Here is an 18,762-nt window from a genome sequence, read left to right as displayed (position 1 = left end):
CACAGCAGGCCATCACGATGCAGGCAACCCTCTCAGCATCATACTGGAGGGCCCCTCTAGAACGGTCCAGGCACTTGAACCACATCTTCAGGAGGCCGGAGCACTGCTTGACCACACCCCTGGTTGATGCATGGGCATCGTTTTAGTGGGTCTTGCCGTCGGTCTGTGGCTTCCGGATAGGCGTCATCAGCCAAGAAGGCAGTGGATATCAACTGTCGCCCAGGGTGGGGCTACTGGGCACAGGCATGTATGATGCGCAGCTAATGGATACATATCAGCTGCACATTCTTTGAGTGGAACCCCTTTCGGTTTGTGGAGAGCAGTCTGCCGATCGATCCAGGGCATCCTGTCGATGGCGGCAAACCCCACTTCCCGGGCATCCTAGTGGGCTTGGTCCACATTGAAATGCCGACTAGGCATATAGGGCCGCTGTGACGGTACAGATACACCTATGCACCGAGCTCTGAGAGATCCCGGACAGGTACCCACTCGCTGTCGGGAAGGAGCCCGTGGCGTAAAAGTTCAGGGCAACTGTCACCTTGATGGCCACCGGGAGCGGGTGTCCTCCCCCATTCCCCCGCGGTGCCTGATGCGCCATGATCTGGCAGATATGTCACACTGTCTGCCTGCTCAGCCGGAATCTTCGACGGCATGCCCAGTCCGGCAGATCCTTGAATGACAGGCACTGCCGGTACACGAGGCCTCATCCAGCACCACCTCCACACCTCTTCGGCCTGTTGGGCAGCCGGCTCTCCATTCTGAGCGGCTGTCTCCTGTTCCTCTGGGGCAACTCCGCAGCTGCAGCTTTCTCTTCCTCGAGCAGGCAGCTCGTACAGCCGCAGGGCTTCCCCCAGGGCTGTGGCGACGAGCAGGAATGTCATCATTGCTGGTCGAATTCCAATATCCATTGTCTGCAGGGGTGAAAGGCTGGCATTTTATCATGGCGTGTACCCGTGCCCAACCACGCTGAACAGGCTACAGTTGACATTGCGGACTTTGCCCCGACATGCAGGCCCCCCCCCCCCCCTCCCACAATCTCCACACCCCTGGCTCCGTCGGTGCCCAGCACCTTAGGGGCATCTGGCCCTGGTGCCCACCCCTGCTGCCAGGGATACCATTGGCTGCGGCTGCCCTTGCCAGCAGTACACTCCGTGGCCCCCGCCCGGTGCCCACCCCTGTAGGAGCTACTGTGGCCATTACTAGGGGGGGTGGGGGGGTGCGCGCCACCTAAGGCCCTGCCGGGAGGTGGTGGCTGGTTGCATAGTGGAGGGGAATGATAGAGGGTGGACTGCGGGGGTGGTGGTACCCATACGGCCTGTGTCACTGCAGAACCAGGGGCCAAGGTGGGTGGTCAATGGGGTGAGCAGAGAAATGGCTGCCTTACAGGCAATGGCGGTCCGTGCCTGGCACCACCCCAGTCCCGCGGGGGGGGACAGGGTCGCCCTGGCCAGACCACCCCCCCAATGCTGCAGCCCACAGTCGCGACTTTGTGTCCTACCTCCTCTCTCTCCCTCATCAGCCACCAAGATGGTTTCACGATTTTTAAAAGCACAAGTCAACCGCGCCGTCGGGAACTCAGCCCATCGGAGGCGGAGAATCGCAGAGGCCCCGGAGAATACCGAGTCGGGCCCACTAATCATATACAAACGGTGTTTACTGTACGTGCATTCCGGAGTGCACTGACGTCTTTGTTGAGGCGATGGAGAATTGCAATTTGCCGTCAAATAGCCGACAGCCGCGATTTTGGTGTCGAAAACGATTCTCCGCCCAATTGCATTTCCCGATTTTGGCGCGGCCAACGGAGAATCCCACCCAAGTGCTTTTACTCACAAGAATGATTACATAATGACTCGATGAGCCGAATGGCCTCCTTCTGCACTGTAAATTCTATCTATGATATCTATAAACTATTTAAAAATATTGATGTGTGTCCTGTCAACTTTTTACATTGTAAACTCCTAAAGCAACCTTTATAACATCACCAAGGATGATGAACTTCAGTTAAGTGGGGAGATGAAAGACACTGGGGTTGATACCCTTAGTGCAGAGAAGGTTATGGGTACATTTAATAAAAATGTTCAAAATCATGGAGGTACTGATTATATACATAAGGAGAAACTGTTTCTCATGGTAGAAGTGTCAGTAAACAGAACATGCAGATGGAAGGTAATTGGCAAAAGAACCAGAGGGCAGCAGATTTGTAAACCCTTCTGTTGGTGAATAAGGGATTGAAATATGGAAGTATTAACACTGCAATACCTGAAACGAGTCCCAAGATAAGTATTGCTGACGATATGCATGGCTGAAGATGTCCACATGCCAACCTTGGGAAGTCTTTCCACCTCAATAGATGGATACTGGCAAACTTGGCATTTCAAATAGTGGCACACATTTTCAAGCGTAAACAGCAGGAAAAAAATCTCATGACAGCTCTGACGGGACGGGAGGAGGCTGGGAAGGGGGGGGGGGGGGGGGGGGCAGCCAGAGAAGAGGCCGGGAGGGGTGGCTGCCAGGCAGTGTGCCGGCAGGACTCTGCCAGGCGGGGGCAGGCGGGACTCTGCCAGGCAGGGGGCTGGGAGGGGCTGCCTGGCAGGTTGCCAGAGAGGGGGAGGGTGGGAGTGGATAGAGGCAGTGTGTGAGAGTGCAGGCAGAATGTGTCCATAACTGCGTCACTCCCAGTCTCAGCCTCCTCATTCAATCTCACGCACTCTCAGTGGGGGAGGTTGAAAAGAGTGAGCACCCTGAGACCGGAAGTGAATCGCACACAAACTCTCACCCGACTGCATTCTTTATTACTCATTGTTTTGTAGCTCACCAAGATGTTGCTTTTCAAAGGGGAGGCAAAGCAGCACAGTGGTTAGCACTGCTGCCTTCACAGCACGAGGGACCGGGTTCAATTTCGGGCTCAGGTGACTGTCTGCATGGAGTTTGCACTTTCTCCCCGCGCCTGCGTGGGTTTCCTCCGGATGCTCCGGAGTTTCCTCCCACAGTCCAAAGATGTGTAGGTTAAGTAATTTGGCAATTGTCCCTTAGTGCTCAAAGGTTAGGTGGAGTTATGGGTTTGTGAGGGAGTGGGCCTAGGTAGGGAGCTCATTCAGAGAGTCGGTGCAGACTCAATGGGCTAACTGGCCTCCTTCTGCATTGTAGGGATTCTATGAGACCAGTTTTTAAAAAATTCATGTTCAATGTTATGCCAAACTTTTACTTTCTGAAATTTGCTCATCGAGCACTTGAGTGAGAATAATTTTTAAATGTGGCTACCCCACCGAAAAGGATGGAACGGCCTGCTTTCATAGAACCATAGAACTTACATGCAGAAGGCCATTCGACCCATCGGGTCTGCACCAGCCCTTGGAAGGGCACCCTACTTAAGCCCATGCTTCCACCCTACCCCTGTAACCCAGTAACCCCACCTAACGTTTTGGGCACTAAGGGGTAATTTATGGCCAATCCACCTAACCTGCACATCTTTGGACTGTGGGAGGAAACGGGAGCACCGGGAGGAAACCCACGCAGACACGGGGAGAACGTTCAAACTCCACACAGTCACCCGAGGCCAGACCTGAACACAGGTCCCTGGAGCTGTGAGGCAGCAGTGCTAACCACTGTGCCGCCACAAGGTCATAAAATGCTGTTCTGTGGAGATCTGATTTACTGTACCCCTCCATATTAATTTTCTGGGATTATTCTTTGCTTCAATTAACCTTCTCCAGCTGCAAGCCACTGTTCCCTTAACACCCTTTGAGTCATGAAAAGTAAGACAAGCTTTCCACAAACTGCTTATCAGCATAGTGCTACTAACATGAGGGAGGGCTAGGGGATGCAACAATAAAACAGAAAGGGCTGACAGAAAAGAACATTTTCTAATATTTAGATGCTACCTTCAAAGAAAAATAGAATCCAAAAAAAGTGGACGAGTTTCATGCTTCCTTGAACGGATCCAAATTCCCAAACAATCAGGGTGGCACGTGGCACAGTGGTTACACTGGGACTATGGCGCTGAGGACCCAGGTTCGAATCCTGGCCCTGGGTCACTGTCCGTGTGGAGTACGCACATTCTCCCAGTGTCTGCGTGGGTTGCACCACCCACAACTCAAAGATGTGCAGGTTAGGTGGATTGGCTACACTAAATTGCCCCCGAATTGGAAAAAAAATAATTGGGTACTCTAATTTATTTATTTTTAAATTCCCAAACAATCATCCTCAAGGTGGCATATCGTTATTCTTGGTTCCACTTATGCGTGCAAACAAACATTTTGCCTGATGCAATACAACAAATCTCACTGCAGACCCCAGCTAAATGACCAGCCTCTCAGCGCCTTACTGCAGATTTCCAGAACAAGAATGACACTGGCTTTGAAACAAGGGATAACCAAATGCATCACTCACATTAATCCAAGAAGGCATGAAAAAAGAAGTATGTTTGATTTAATTATTAAAATGTATCATGGTGGTATAATAATCACAATAATATAGGCTTTGTTTATTTATCTTCATTTTAATTGTTCGTTTCTTGAGCACAAATAGCACCCCATAGAATTTGCATACCCAAACATGACCCTCTAGCTAAAAGGTTTGCCCACCCCAGCTTTGCATCGGAATACATTCAATATTTTCAGGGTTAATGGCATCACTGTTAAAATGGCTGTAAGGTCACATTTTCTAGAATTTTTATCTTCTAACCTAAATGTAATGTGCACGTGTTGAAGTTTAGTTGCCAATTATAGTACTGAATTGCATACCTGTATGAAAACAAGTGTATAACCCTCATGTTTAAACAAGTTTTCCAATATTTATAACTAATTTTTCTTTACCTATTCATTTGGTAAATAAATAAAAATGCTTTACTGCTAAAGTTGTCAGTTTAAAATCAAAACTCAAAAGAAAGTTGGAAAAGACATGGAATAATCTGTTCTAAAAAGGATAGCTCACAAAAATTAAATGAGCATCAATTTTGAAAGAGGAAACGTTCTGCCTTTGGCTTATTGGAGGAATAAACAAAGACATGTTGTACAAAAAAGGTTTATTTCGGCAACTGCACTGCACAATACGTAGGTGACAAAAAAACTAATACTCTTGACATCAATTTCCTGGAGAAGACCTCAAAACTAATCTTTTGATCTGGAAGCACCAGGATCCAACAAATACAATTTCAAGAGCTGGGTTACAATGTTGTTGCTACCAAGTCACACCTATAGAATCATAGCTTTCACAAGTCAAGGAGTCAGTGATGGTGGTTAAATTAAACCCTGAATTATCTGCCCCCTTCAGAGATCTTCAAAGATCATTTGGGCCTCGCTTCTTCCACTACACCAAAACTGAAAGAAAGATTATTTCCAAATGTCAGTAAAACCCTTTGCATACAATCTCGATGCAAGGAAATCCCTAGCAATCTACCGGTCTGCTCAATTTTATTCAATTTGCAATCCAAGCTTCAATTTGCATATGCTCAATGCCATCATTGATACACAAGACATGAGGAAATTGTAAGTAAAAAATGATTTCAGGCAGAATTTTATGACCCAAAGTTTAATGTGCAATAGGTTACCAGAGATGGCTACTTAAATTAATAATATAATTTAAGAATTATGCTGACAAAGCAAATTAAGTGGGCTGGTCTCTGAAAAAAGGGATGGATAGGTTGGGTCAAATAATCTTTGTTTCTAAAAATTATAGTTTCAAATGTGACCTTCAAGCTATATGGTATTAGGAAGGGCTTTGACAGGGTGGTTAAAGTAATTTCTCTTGGCTTGGAAATCGGTTCTAAAGGGTCATCAATTTAAAATAATTTCTAAGAGAGAAGTTTCAGCATATAGGAAATTAGTGGAATGTGGAATACCTTTCCACAGTTGAAACAGAGACAACTGCATTTTAGTAGAAAATGGATAAATATTTGAAGCAGAATAAGACACAGGATTTTATGAAGCCCCAATGAGTTTGCTTTTGGCAGGGGTTGAGGTAGTGGGCACACAAAATGTTGGGTGGCTAGCCCGCCGTTTTATTGCTCACCTCCGACCCTGTCCCCATAATACAGGGAATGGGTAAGGTGCTCACTAGCCATACTTCAGCCTATTGAGGGCCTTAAGTGGCCGATTATTGCCCACTCAAAGCCCTTGATCCACCTCCACTGCCACTAATACGTTGGGCTGTGGCTGGCAGGAACGTATGGAAAGGCCTTTTTTTAAACAAAGGTTTATGAAAAGGCAGGCAGGAAAGAGAAGCAAGTCATTTGGAGATGTCCTATGCACAACAGGTGCTCCCTCTCCCCCTTTGTGCCTCCCCATGTGGCCTCCATTCCTGCCCTTCCCAGGGTGCCCAATCCCTTCCCACCACAAAAGCCAACAACTTATCTGGGTTGGGTCGCCCATCCCTCTTCTCCTTGGAACTGCCTGCAGTCCCAGTAGCACCATTACTCAGATCTGGCACTGCGAGAGCTGATGGCCAATCAGGTTTCCCAACGGCTCTCGAGTAGTGGATTCCTTCCACTGAGGGGTATAAGTCAACCCTTTAGCTTGTTAAGGCCGCCAGAAGCATGTTATCACAGAGGGGCGGTTTTATTTAAAGTCAGTCAATTTTGAACTGATTTCTCTGCCACGGCAAGTGGGGTGAGGTCAAATGCAACTCCCCCACCTCCAGTAAATTCCAGCCCTCCGTGCTGTAGGAATTAATTTTGCTTAGTTCTACCAAAGAGCCATCAGAGACACAATGGGCCACAAGATCTCCTCCTTATTTACAATCAAATCAAATTAAAATTTAGCATTTGTACATAATTTTCTATTTCAAACACCATAAATGTTTGTAGAGAAATTATAACTGGCCTCGTTGATAAAGATATTGCCTACTGGTGCTGGTTTAGCACACTGGGCTAAATAGCCGGCTTTTAAAGCAGACCAAGGCAGGCCAGCAGCACGGTTCGATTCGCGTACCAGCCTCCCAAACAGGCGCCGGAATGTGACGACAAGGGGCTTTTCACAGTATCTTCATTGAAACCTACTTGTGACAATAAGCGATTTTCATTTCATTTTACTGTAGCACTATGCTGTATACAGCACATTAGGTTTCATTCCTAATCTCTGATGAATTTGCAGTGTCAGTGGCACTGGAGCTGGGGCGGGGGCAGGGAAGACACCACCAAACCTCACATGAATAATAAGGGAGGGGGGGAAAGCACCACAGTTCATGCACGGGAGCCATGCTCGGACAGTGGAGCAAGGGATTGAGAGGATTAATAAGTAACTTTGAAAACATGGGGGAAAAACAGTAACTACTTTGTGTATTGCAATTATCATTTTAGTAAATTTACAATTAAAAATATACAATCAATAATTTGTTTACTATATGTCTTTACCGAAAGCTCCTCTATAAAATAGCCATTTTTTGCTTCTGGATTTTACTTTCAAAAAACACTGCTAAAATGGTCCAAATGCTGCTTTTGTTTGCAGATGGGACTTAACGGAAAAAGGGAAATTGAGGGAATTATTCAACTCATTTGGCAGAATAGCAACAATCATGACATCAATGAAGATTAAAGTGAAATTATCACTTTTGATCCAAACACAAAACATGAGAAAGCAAATAACTATCTCTTCTATTAAGGTTTATTGTATCATGGTGTTTAATAACATACATAAAATTGACAAGCACTCTACAGGCAGAAGTGCTCCTTTCATTCACAGCATGCATGTTTGGAAGGCTTTATAAAAGGCTTTGATTAAGTGTACCTACATATGACAACATGGCTTTCATTTCTTCATCGCTGCGTACTGTGATTCGATCGCCATCCTCATCTTCATCTTTAAAAACAAAAATACATTTTAAATCTGATTAGTTAGTCAATGCAACATGTATTAAATAAGAGAATGCTAGGAGTATGACACAGAGAATACAAAGTTTGAATGGATTATAAGGCAATAATGAAGAACTTTAAATGACATCAGAGACATACTCCAGCTAGCATGGACTTTTGCAGAGTTTTATTTGGTTGAAAAAATTGATTGTTTCTCTCTCCAGGCCGATGTCTTGGAAGACAACAGACGGCAATAAGGTCCCTTGAATCTATAATACAATCTGAACTATTATTGCACATGTGGCTTGAAAAAATATTTTCATTCCACTGCGCATTACAACCATACCCGGTCTGTCTAATACAGTTGATACAAATGGTATATTTGTAATAGCTAGATTGAAGAACTTAGTGTCATGTGAGAGTACACTTTAAGAAATGGATGTTTAAGAAATGTACCTTTAAGAAATGGAGCTGCTCATGTTACTGGAGTGATGTCAGAGTATGGGTGGAGCTGAGCTCCATTTCTGCTTTTTAGTTTCAGTTTGAGGAAGAGCTTGGGTGTGTCTGTGTTTTTCAGTGAGCTGAATCTGAAGTTGAAAGTGAGCTGCACTGCTGTGATCTCTGCCATCCAAAGACCATCTATGGATCGTTTGGTGAATTCAGAAGCATTATAAATGTTTTCAGTCTTGAATGTAAACCCTAATGGTCTCCTGTTTGAAGGTTTGTTAAGCCTTTAGGATGCTAAAAGGACAGCATACAGATTACTTAGTGTTGTATTCTTTAGGGGGTGTATTTGATTTACTGGTTGCTAAGATATTCACTGTTTGTTTTAAAAAGGTTAACTTGAGTTCATAGAATAAACATCATTTTGTTTTAAAAAAAACACTGGTCCATTTTCTGCTGTACCACACCTGTAGAGTAAGCCGTGTGCTCCCCATACCACAATCTATTAAAAGTTGTCAGTCAGGTCAACTCCATGATACACTTTGGGATTCTCTAAACCCAGGCCCATAACATTAGCATCTCCAACGACTATTCTGCAATTTGATATTCATGTTGTCAATTACATTCAAATCAATACCAGCAAGTGTTACAAATCTGAAGTTTCAAAAGGAGAGATTTTCCTGGTCCATTTTCATGATATACAATACTCAATAGAACATAAGGTCACAGCACTTAACTTGTGTCCAACTCACTTACACATTATATAGTTAGCACAATAAATGTGACCAAGTGGCATCAGGATGAACTCATTCAAATCATAGATTATCATAGAATTTAGTGCAGAAGGAGGCCATTCGGCCCATCGAGTCTGCACCGGCTCTTGGAAAGAGCACCCTACCCAAGGTCAACACCTCCACCCCATCCCCACAACCCAGCAACCCCACCCAACACTAAGAGCAATTTTGGACACTAAGGGCAATTTATCATGGCCAATCCATCTATCCTGCACATCTTTGGACTGTGGGAGGAAACCGGAGCACCCGGAGGAAACCCACGCACACACGGGGAGGATATGCAGACTCCGCACAGACAGTGACCCAAGCCGGAATTGAACCTGGGACCCTAGAGCTATGAAGCAATTGTGCTATCCACAATGCTACCGTGCTGCCCGCATGGGTGAATTTTATACACAACAGCTGAACTGAGCCCAGCAGCTTCGACAAAGAGTCACCTAGACTTGAAATGTTAGCTCCCTTCTCTATCCACAGATGCTGTCAGACCTGCTGAGATTGTCCAGTATTTTCTGTTTTTTGCGCAGATTCCCGCAGCACAGCAAATGGAAGCTGACAATGTTCAATGAAAGAAAAAGAAAATTGGAATATCATTCTGAAAGTATATTACAATTATTTCAAGGGAGAGGAGCATCTAACAGCATTTTATTAAATTCATAAACAATTCAGTGCCATTTAAAACTAAAATTACAAAGAACAAAGAAAAGTACAGCACAGGAACTGGCCCTTCGGCACACCAAGCCTGCCCCGACCATGCTGCCCGTCTAAACCAAAATCTTCTACACTTCCAGGGTCCATATCCCTCTATTCCCATCCTATTCATATATTTTTCAAGATGCCCTTAAACGTCACTATCGTCCTTGCTTCCACCACCTCCTCCGGCAGCGAATTCCAGGCACCCACTACTCTCTGTGTACAATACTTGCCTCGTATATCTCCTCTAAACCTTGCCCCTCGCACCTCAAACCTATGCCCCCTAGTAATTGACCCCTCTACCCTGGGAAAAAGTCTATTACTATCCACTCTGTCTATGCCCTTCATAATTTTGTAGACCTCTATCAGGTTGCCCCTCAATCTCCGTCGTTCCAGTGAGAACAAACAGAGTTTATTCAACCTCTCCTCATAATGCCCTCCATACCTGGCAACATCCTGGTAAATCTCTTCCACATCCTTCTGGTAGTGTGGTGACCAGAATTAAACACTATACTCCTAGTGTGGCCTAACTACGGTGCAACAGCTGCAACATGCCTTGCTAATTATGCTTACACAGCATAGGTCATCTATTATAGTTTACACTGTATTTACAATTAACTACAGCAATTGCAGCTTGTGGTGTAATGGACAGGGGCCCGAATTTTAGGCCCAATATAAAATCGGACACTAAATTAAGAATTGAACATTTTAAATTAAACCAGTCAAGCCTACTGGGATTTTGAACTTGGCCAAGATCAAATACACTGAACACAGACAGAGTGCCAGGACATGTCTGGGCCTTCCCTGCCAACAACACATCAGGAGATAATCGGTCCCAATTATGGATCGATTGTTTTGCATTTCCCAGATAAAGCTAGACTTTCTGGCACCCAGTTACTATATATGGAGAGAGGTTACGCGCAAACAATACACCTAGAGATGGACCCCTGTGGGTGGGTCCCTGGTGTTTTGCTGAGTTGCAATCAGAACACCATTCATTATTACGACCCTCACCTCGAGAGCTCATTGGCTGAGGGCCAGAAAACTTTCTAAAAAGGCATGAAGAGGGGTGTAAAGATCGACCACCCAGGACCCCCCAGCAAAGACTCAGCACGCAGAGAGCACAGAAGATTTGATAAATGACCGGAGACGAAAGGAAGTAGTGTGCGAAACCCACCTTCACAGATGAAGGCCCTGAAACAGAAAATACTGGACAATCGCTGAGTCAATTCTTCTGAGACTCAGAGAATTGTACCCGCAGTTCAATGGCATGGGTAATATTAAGAATCTTGGGATTATCCTCACAGCGACGAGGACCCGGGTTTGATCTCAGCACGGGTCACTGTCCATGTGGAGTTTGCACATCCTCCCCCGTGTCATAGTGGGTCTCAAGCCCATAACCCAAAGATGTGCCGGGTAGGTGGATTGGCCATGCTTAATTGCTTGTTAATTGGAAAAACTTTTTTTTTTAATCCTTTGTTCATCTTGCAAAGAAAGGCAACTGCGTAAAACGTTTGATTAATAAACTGGTCGAAGTGCCTGAGGTTTTACAGACAACACACGCCTTACAGTAAGGTTACTATGTAAGAGGAAGTGGATTAGAGGGAGGCCATAAAATTAAAGGTTCAGGTAACATCATAAACTGCCATCATGAAACTCAACTGGTCAGTCATTTAGCTCAGTGGGCTAGACAGCTGGTTTGTGATGCAGAACAAGGCCAGCAGCGCGGGTTCAATTCCCGTACCAGCTGAAAATTCTGAATTCGCCCTCTGTGTACCCGAACAGGCGCCGGAATATGGCAACTAGAGGCTTTTAACAGTAACTTCATTGCAGTGTTAATGCAAGGCTACTTGTGACAATAAAAAGATTATCAGAACCCATGGCTGCTGCCTTTAATTCTCCAGCACCAACTAAGCAGTCATTTTCTATGTTGTCAGCAGATTTTCCAGAGTATTTGTCAAGGCGAGTTGAAAGATAAAGCTGCTTTATCTTATACACTGTGCAATATATTGTATACAAATTCGGAGCAGGTCACTCAGTCCCTTGAGACAGCTGATTATAATGGTATGATGGTTAAATTGTTATTAAACATTATTTTGTGTGTATTGGTAGTGGGGAAGATACTCCAAGATGCAGATATAGGATGTAAGTATATATAATATATACACACACTATATATATATATATATATATATATATAGAATATATATTATGTACCACTACATTAATAGTGAGTTAAAATGCTATGTATTCAAGTACATTGTAAGGGTACCCTTGAGGTCTATTAGCATGGTGGAAATCCTAGATTTCCCTTCCTAACTGCAATGTGGATGTTCCTACATGGGCTGCAGCGATTCAAAAAGTCAGCTCACCACCACCTTCTCAAGGACAATTAGGGATGGGCAATAACTGATGGTCTAGACATGAACAAATACATTTGAAAACATGCCAAGAGCAAATAGATTTGAGTCTGTGAGCATATGGAGGAGAAATGTTCAGTGGCAAATAGTGGAAGAAAGGAACCCAGAAGCGATGCATTGGCTATGATAGATATTCTGGACCAATGTAAAAGCAATACCAGAGGCCAAGCAAGAGTGAAGGGAAGGTTCCTGAAGCACAGGAGCATTAAGAGCAGATTGTCAAATTGGGGCAGTGAAAACAGGATTATCTTGGGATGTGGGAACATTGGGATGAGGTTAGAGTGGTGGGGGTTTAGTTTACAACATCTGGGGGTAATGAATTGAGATGTGGCAGTGATGCAGGGGGAAAAGTGTGGATGCTAAATTTGAGAGGAGGAAGCTGCTGATTTAAGAAGATAGAGGAGGAAAGCAATCCACTAAATGTCCTGCAGAATCGAAAACTGAATCTTGCAGCAAAGGAAACAGTTCTGAGCAATTTAAGAACTTGAAAAATGGTGAAGTAACTTGAAACATTCCAGTGGGAATTCTTTTTTTTTTGTACCACAGGTCAGAAACAATGTTTGGCATAAGCACCTATGCACCACCTGTTTTGGAGACATAAGCAATAACATTCAAATAAAGGTAAGGAAAAATCAATAATTTTGGATAACAGAAAAGTGTGATGACGCTACTTACAGAAAGTAATGATGTGCACGGTGTTACAGCATGGGGGTTCTATATATAAAACTCTTTGAATATTGATAGATACATGCATATTTTTTGTTATAAAGGTCCCAGTCAGCCCAATCCTATCCGCTCCTCCCGCCCTAATCAGCCCAGTCCCCTAATACATTGATTCAAGGCAGTTGGACCTCTTAAAGCTTAGAATTAAACTATCAGTGAATTTTAAAAATGCAAGCTCAAATGCAAAGCAGTAGCTAAATATAGATATTCTCTCATCTTCAAAATTATTGAATTCATGTAGCAAGTTGCTTAAAAGTGATTTGTCACACTGGCACAATCAATCATAATTATATAGGCAGACAGAAATATAGCTCTTTGTACAAATTAACTATAATTTTTCATTTATGCCAACTTTGCTGGAAACACCAGTATTTGGTTGCCCATCCTTAATTGCCCTCGAGAAGGTGGTGATGAGCAATCTTCTTGAACCGCTATCAACTATCTGGGTGTAGGTACACCCAGTGTTCTCAGGGAGCTCCAGGATTTTGATCCAACGACAGTGAAAGCGATAAACCGCCATGTTAGGATGGTGTTATGCTTGGAGAGGCAGGGGGTCTGCTGCCCTCGTCTTTCCAGGTGGTAGAGGTCACAGACTTAAAAGATGCTGACCAAGGAGGCTTGGCAAGTTGCTCAGTGCATCTATTATATGGTACACACTGCTGTTACTGTGGGCAGCGGTGGAGGGAGTGAATTTAAAGGGGCTGTTTAGCACAGGGCTAAATCGCTGGCTTTGAAAGCAGATCAATGCAGGCCAGCAGATCAATGCAGGCCAGCAGCACGGTTCGATTCCCGTAACAGCCTCCCCAAACAGGCGCCGGAATGTGGCAACTAGGGGCTTTTCACAGTAACTTCATTTGAAACCTACTTGTGACAATAAGTGATTTTCATTTCATTTCATTTTTATTCATTTCATTTCATTTTTATTCATTTCATTTCATTTTTAAGGTGGTTGATGAGATGCCGATCAAGCAGGCTGCTTTGTCAGATACACCTTTCCACTTAAAGTATTTATAAAAGCCTACAGAACACCTGCCATTAAATCAAAATTAACAAAAATAAAAACAGTGCTGGGTAAGTGTATTCCTATAATTTATATTTATATTTTGCACATTAAACATTCATTTACTTACACTCAAACGCTGTGGTCGTTGTATCTGGCAATACCTGGCCAATGACATCCTAAAAGAAACAAATAAAACTGGTCATTCTAAAGCAGACTTGGGAGATTTTACTTTCAAAGATTAACTAAGAACATGTTTTTATTTTAAATGGATAAATACTTCCTTGCCTTCCTCCCTACACAAAGTTTGGATACTTATTCCCAACTTGTAGACGACCTTCCCTCTAATTTTCTCTTCCTTTAAATAGCATCGGATCTCTACTCTCACACCCCCCAAACCCCAGAACTATGACTGAGAGAAGCGATTCAGCAAGTAAAACAGAGGCCCAAACCTGCATCATATTACTGATGGCCCAGGACAGCAGAGGAGCAGTGGTTAGCATTGCTGCCTGTGGCGCTGAAGGCACGGTTTTGATCCCTATTTCTATGGTTTCCAACATTCACACATTCTCCTCTAGTTTGAGACACTAAGTTATTTATCTGCTGCTGAGAATTGAGGACGTGCAAGGTGGGTGCTACATAAGTCTGAAATGCAATAGCAGTCTGTAAAAAGTACTGATGCGAAGGAAATAAAATAAAATAAGTTAACAAGAAATTGAATGGAAAATAAAAAATTCAACACAATAAAACTAGGAATGAACTCTAAGAAATAACTATTTTGGAGGAAATGCTATAAGGTATAAGAACAAAGAACAAAATGTGTACAATATTTTATAGATTTTTTTTCTTAATCATTTACAGGATTTGGGCATCGCTGGTTAGGCCAGCATTTATTGCCCATCCCTCGCTGTCCTTCAGAAAGTGGCAGTGTAGGTGCACCCAATGTGCTGTTAGGGAGGGACCTCTAGGAGGTTGCCCCATCGACAGAGAAGGAACGGCGATATAATTCCAAGTCAGTGTGGTGAGTGACTTGGAGGGGAACCTCCAGGTGGTGGGGTTCCCAGGTATCTGCGACTCTTGTCCTTTTAGATAGTAGTGGATTTGGAAGGTGCTATCGAACGAACCTTGGTGAGTTATTGCAATGCATCTTGTTGATGGTACACACGGCTGCCACTGTTCGTCAGTGGTGAATGGTTTGAATGTTTGTGGAAGGGGGAGCAAGCAAGAGGACTGCTTTGTCCTGAATGGTGTCGAGCATTCTGAGTGTTGTTGGAGTTGCACACATCCAGGCAAGTGGCGAGTATTCCATTACACTCCTTACTTGTGACTTATAGATGGTGGACAGGCTTTGGGGGGTCAGGAGGTGAGTTACTCGCTATAGGATTCCTAGCCTTTGCCCTGCCCTGATAGCCACAGTATTAATGTGGCTGATCCAGTTCAGTTTCTGATCAATGGTAATCCCCAGGATGTTGATTGTGGGGGATTCAGCGATGGTAATGCCATGAATGAAGAGACGGTGGTTAGATCCTCTCTTGTAGGAGATGGTCAATGCCTGGCATTTGTGGCGTGAATGTAACTTGCCACTTGTCAGCCCAAGCCTGGATATTGTCCAGGCGTTGCTGCATTTGGACCTTGACTGCTTCATTATCTGAGGATTCGTGAATGATGCTGAACATTGTGCAGTCATCCGCAAACATCCCCACTTCTGACCTTATGATGGAAGGGAGGTCATTGATGAAGTAGCTGAAGATGGTTGGGCCTCGGACACTGCCCTGAGGAACACCTGCAGTGAGGTCCTGGAGATGAGATGATTGACCTCCAACCATCACAACCATCTTTCTTAGTGCCAGGTATGACCCCCAACCAGTGGAGAGTTTCCCCCCGGATTCCCACTGACTCCAATTTAGCCAGGGCTCCTTGATGCCATACTCAGTCAAATGCTGCCTTGATGTCAAGACAGTGAATCTCATCTCACCTCTTTTGTCCATGTTTGAACTAAGGCTGTAATGAGGTCAGGAGCTGAGTGTCCCTGGCAGAACCCAAAGTGAGCACCCGTGAGCCGGTTATTGCTGAGTAAGTGCCGCTTGATAGCACTGTTGTTGACTCCTTCCATTACTTTGCTGATGATGGAGAGTAGACTGATAGGGCGGTAATTGGTTGGGTTGGATTTGTCCTGTTCCTTGTGTACAGGACACACCTGGGCAATTTTCCACAATGCCGGGTAGATGCCAGTGTTGTACTGGAACAGCTTGGCTAGGGATGCACGTTCTGGAGCACAAGTCTTCAGTACTATTGGCGGGATATTGTCAGGGCCCACAGCCTTTGCAGTATCCAGTGGCTTCAGCCATTTCTTGATATCACGAGGAGTGAATCGTATTGGCTGAAGACTGACATCTGTGATGTTGGGGGACCTCTGGAGGACACCGAGATGGATCATCCACTCGGCACTTCTGGCTGAAGATTGTTGCGAATGCCTCAGCCTTGTCTTTTGCACATATGTGCTGGGCTCCTCCATCATAGAGGACGGGATATTTGTGGAGCCTCCTCTTCCAGGGAGTTGTTTAATTGTCCACCACCATTCATAGCTGGATGTGGCAGGACTGCAAGGCTTAGATCTGATGCATTTGTTGTGGAATCGCTTAACTCAGTCTGTCACTTGCTGCCTATTCAGTTTGGCACACAAGTAGTCCTGTGTTGTAGCTTCACCAGGTTGGCACCTCATTTTTAGGTATGCCTGATGTTGCTCCTGGCATGCCCTCTTCATTGAACTACGGTTGATCCCGGCTTGGTGGTAATGGTAGACTGGGGGATATGCCAGGACATGAGGTTGCAGGATTCTATACGTTTCTATGAGATTCCCCTGTTATTCTTCTAAACTCCAGTGAGTACAAGCCCAGTTGATCCAGTCTTTCTTCATGTCAGTTCTGCCATCACAGGAATTAGTCTGGTGAACCTACGCTGGACCCCCTCAATAGCAAGAATGTCCTTCCTCAAACTAGGAGACCAAAACTGCACACAATACTCAAGGCGTGACCTCACCAAGGCCCTGTATAACTGCAGCAAGGCATCATGGATGCCCAGTCTTGAGTTGCTAGATCTGTTCGAAGTCTATCACATTTAGCATGGCGATAGTGCCATGAAAACACAATGGGGGGTATCCACACTATGAAGACGAAACTGTCTCCACGGCGGTCACTTCTACCAATACGGTCATGGACAGATGCATCTGCAACAGGCAGATTGGTGAGGATGAGGTCAAGTATCTTTTTCCCTCTTGTTGGCTCCCTCACCATCTGCTGCAGTCCCAGTTTAGCTGCTATGTCCTTTAGGACCTGGCCAGCTCGGTCTGTGGTGGTACTACTAAGCCATTCTTGATGATGGACATTAAAGTCCCCACCCAGAGCATATTCTGCACCCTTGTCACCCTCAGTGCTTCCTCCAAGTGGTGTTCAACATGGAAGAGTACTGATTCATCAGCTGATGGTGGTCGGTACATGGTAATCAGCAGGAGGTTTCCTTGCCCCTGTTTAACCTGAAGCCATGAGGCTTCATAGGGTCCAGAGTCAATGTGGAGGACAGGGCAACTCCCTCCATCTCACAGTGCCTCCACCTCTGCTGGGTCTGTCGTGCCGGTGAGACAGGGCATACCCAGGAATGGTGATAGTGGTGTCTGGGAAATTGTCTGTAAGGTAGGATTCTGTGAGAATGACTATGTCAGGCTGTTGCTTAACTAGTCTGTGAGACAGCTCTCCCAACTTTGGCACAAGCCCCAGATGTTATTGAGGAGGATTTCGTTTGCAGGGTCGGCAGGGCTGGGTTTGCCGTTGTCGTTTCCATTGCCTCGTTTGATGCCGGGTGGTCCGTCCAGTTTCATTCCTTTTTTTTGTGTTTTCGTAGTGGCTGAATACAACTGAGTGGCATTTAAGAGTCAATCACATTGCTATGGGCCTGGAGTCACATGTAGGCCAGACCAGGTAAGGGTGGTAGATTTCCTTCCTGGGAGGACATTAGATGGGTTTTTACAACTATCGACAATGATTTTATGGTCATCATTAGACTTTTAATTCCAGATTTTTTTTATTGAGTTGAAATTCCATCACCTGCCGTGGTGGGATTGGAACCTGGGTCCTCAGATGATTATCCTGGGTCTCTGGATTACTGGTCCAGCGACAATACCACTACGGCACCGCCTCCCCTAAAGCATATGTTCTTAACTATTGATGCTGATTATTTAAAGGAAATGTTTCACTCTCTGGTTTACTTTGACAGAGTTTGTGAACTATGTAATTAGTGTCTCTTCTCACTGATTCTCCAGAAAGATTGAGAGACTGGTCTCTGTTGCTAAATTGTGGAAAAGATTCCAGCAACCCTTCAATAAAATAACCTTTGTCATGCTTAATTGGTTTGGCTGGAAATCTCTTGTGGTATTACAATGTTAGTGCTCTGTATGCTTATTGGTGCTGTGATACTGGATCTACTTGCTACTGATGCCAAAGCCTGACAGTTACAGTAAGATTGGAGTGAAGAGTATGAAACTCCAGAAGAGTCAGGAATGAGAACGAGACAATGTGGAACTCACCGCCTACCGTGACTCATTAAAGGATCTCACCTGTGAACATCAAAGGTGTCCTTCTGTCCTAAATCTTTGCTCACCTGAAGCATTTGTGTATATTTTTGTATTGGACAAGAGGTCAAATCTCAAAGCGCCATTACAGTGCATGGCAGTATTGCAGCGTACAAAGTCATTCCATCTTCAAAAATTAGGTTTGATGTTTCTTCACATTTTTCAAAGTTAGCTTCCAACACTGAACATAGAATGGATGACTGTCAGCTTCTGAAGATGCCACTGCATGTGTCTGGTCAACCAAATTGATTGATAAGGAGAATCAGGAGTTATGGAGAGAA

At 44.7% G+C, this 18,762-nt stretch overlaps 1 protein-coding gene across 18 annotated transcripts in view; it reads right to left on the bottom strand.

Annotated features, from left to right (window-relative positions):
* The window catches only part of map2k5 (mitogen-activated protein kinase kinase 5), a 426,928-nt gene that overhangs the window by 390,665 nt on the left and 17,501 nt on the right, over positions 1 to 18,762 (bottom strand). For 17 of the 18 annotated variants that reach the window (XR_011933854.1, XM_072470457.1, XM_072470459.1 and 14 more), the window contains exons 2-3: positions 13,988 to 14,036; positions 7,726 to 7,793 (exon numbers count right to left, since the gene is read on the bottom strand). Coding sequence is in view for 17 of the 18 variants with exons in the window: in XM_072470457.1 (XP_072326558.1) it covers positions 7,726 to 7,793; positions 13,988 to 14,036 (117 nt within the window). In the remaining variant the exon portion in view is untranslated. The remainder of the gene's footprint in view (positions 1 to 7,725; positions 7,794 to 13,987; positions 14,037 to 18,762) is intronic. The other variant, XM_072470468.1, reaches the window with a different exon arrangement.

The sequence above is a fragment of the Scyliorhinus torazame genome, chromosome 12 (genome assembly GCF_047496885.1).
Source record: "Scyliorhinus torazame isolate Kashiwa2021f chromosome 12, sScyTor2.1, whole genome shotgun sequence".
Lineage (NCBI taxonomy): Eukaryota > Metazoa > Chordata > Chondrichthyes > Carcharhiniformes > Scyliorhinidae > Scyliorhinus > Scyliorhinus torazame.
Note: the sequence above shows the minus strand (reverse complement) of the source record. Positions and strands in the feature narration are given on the sequence as shown.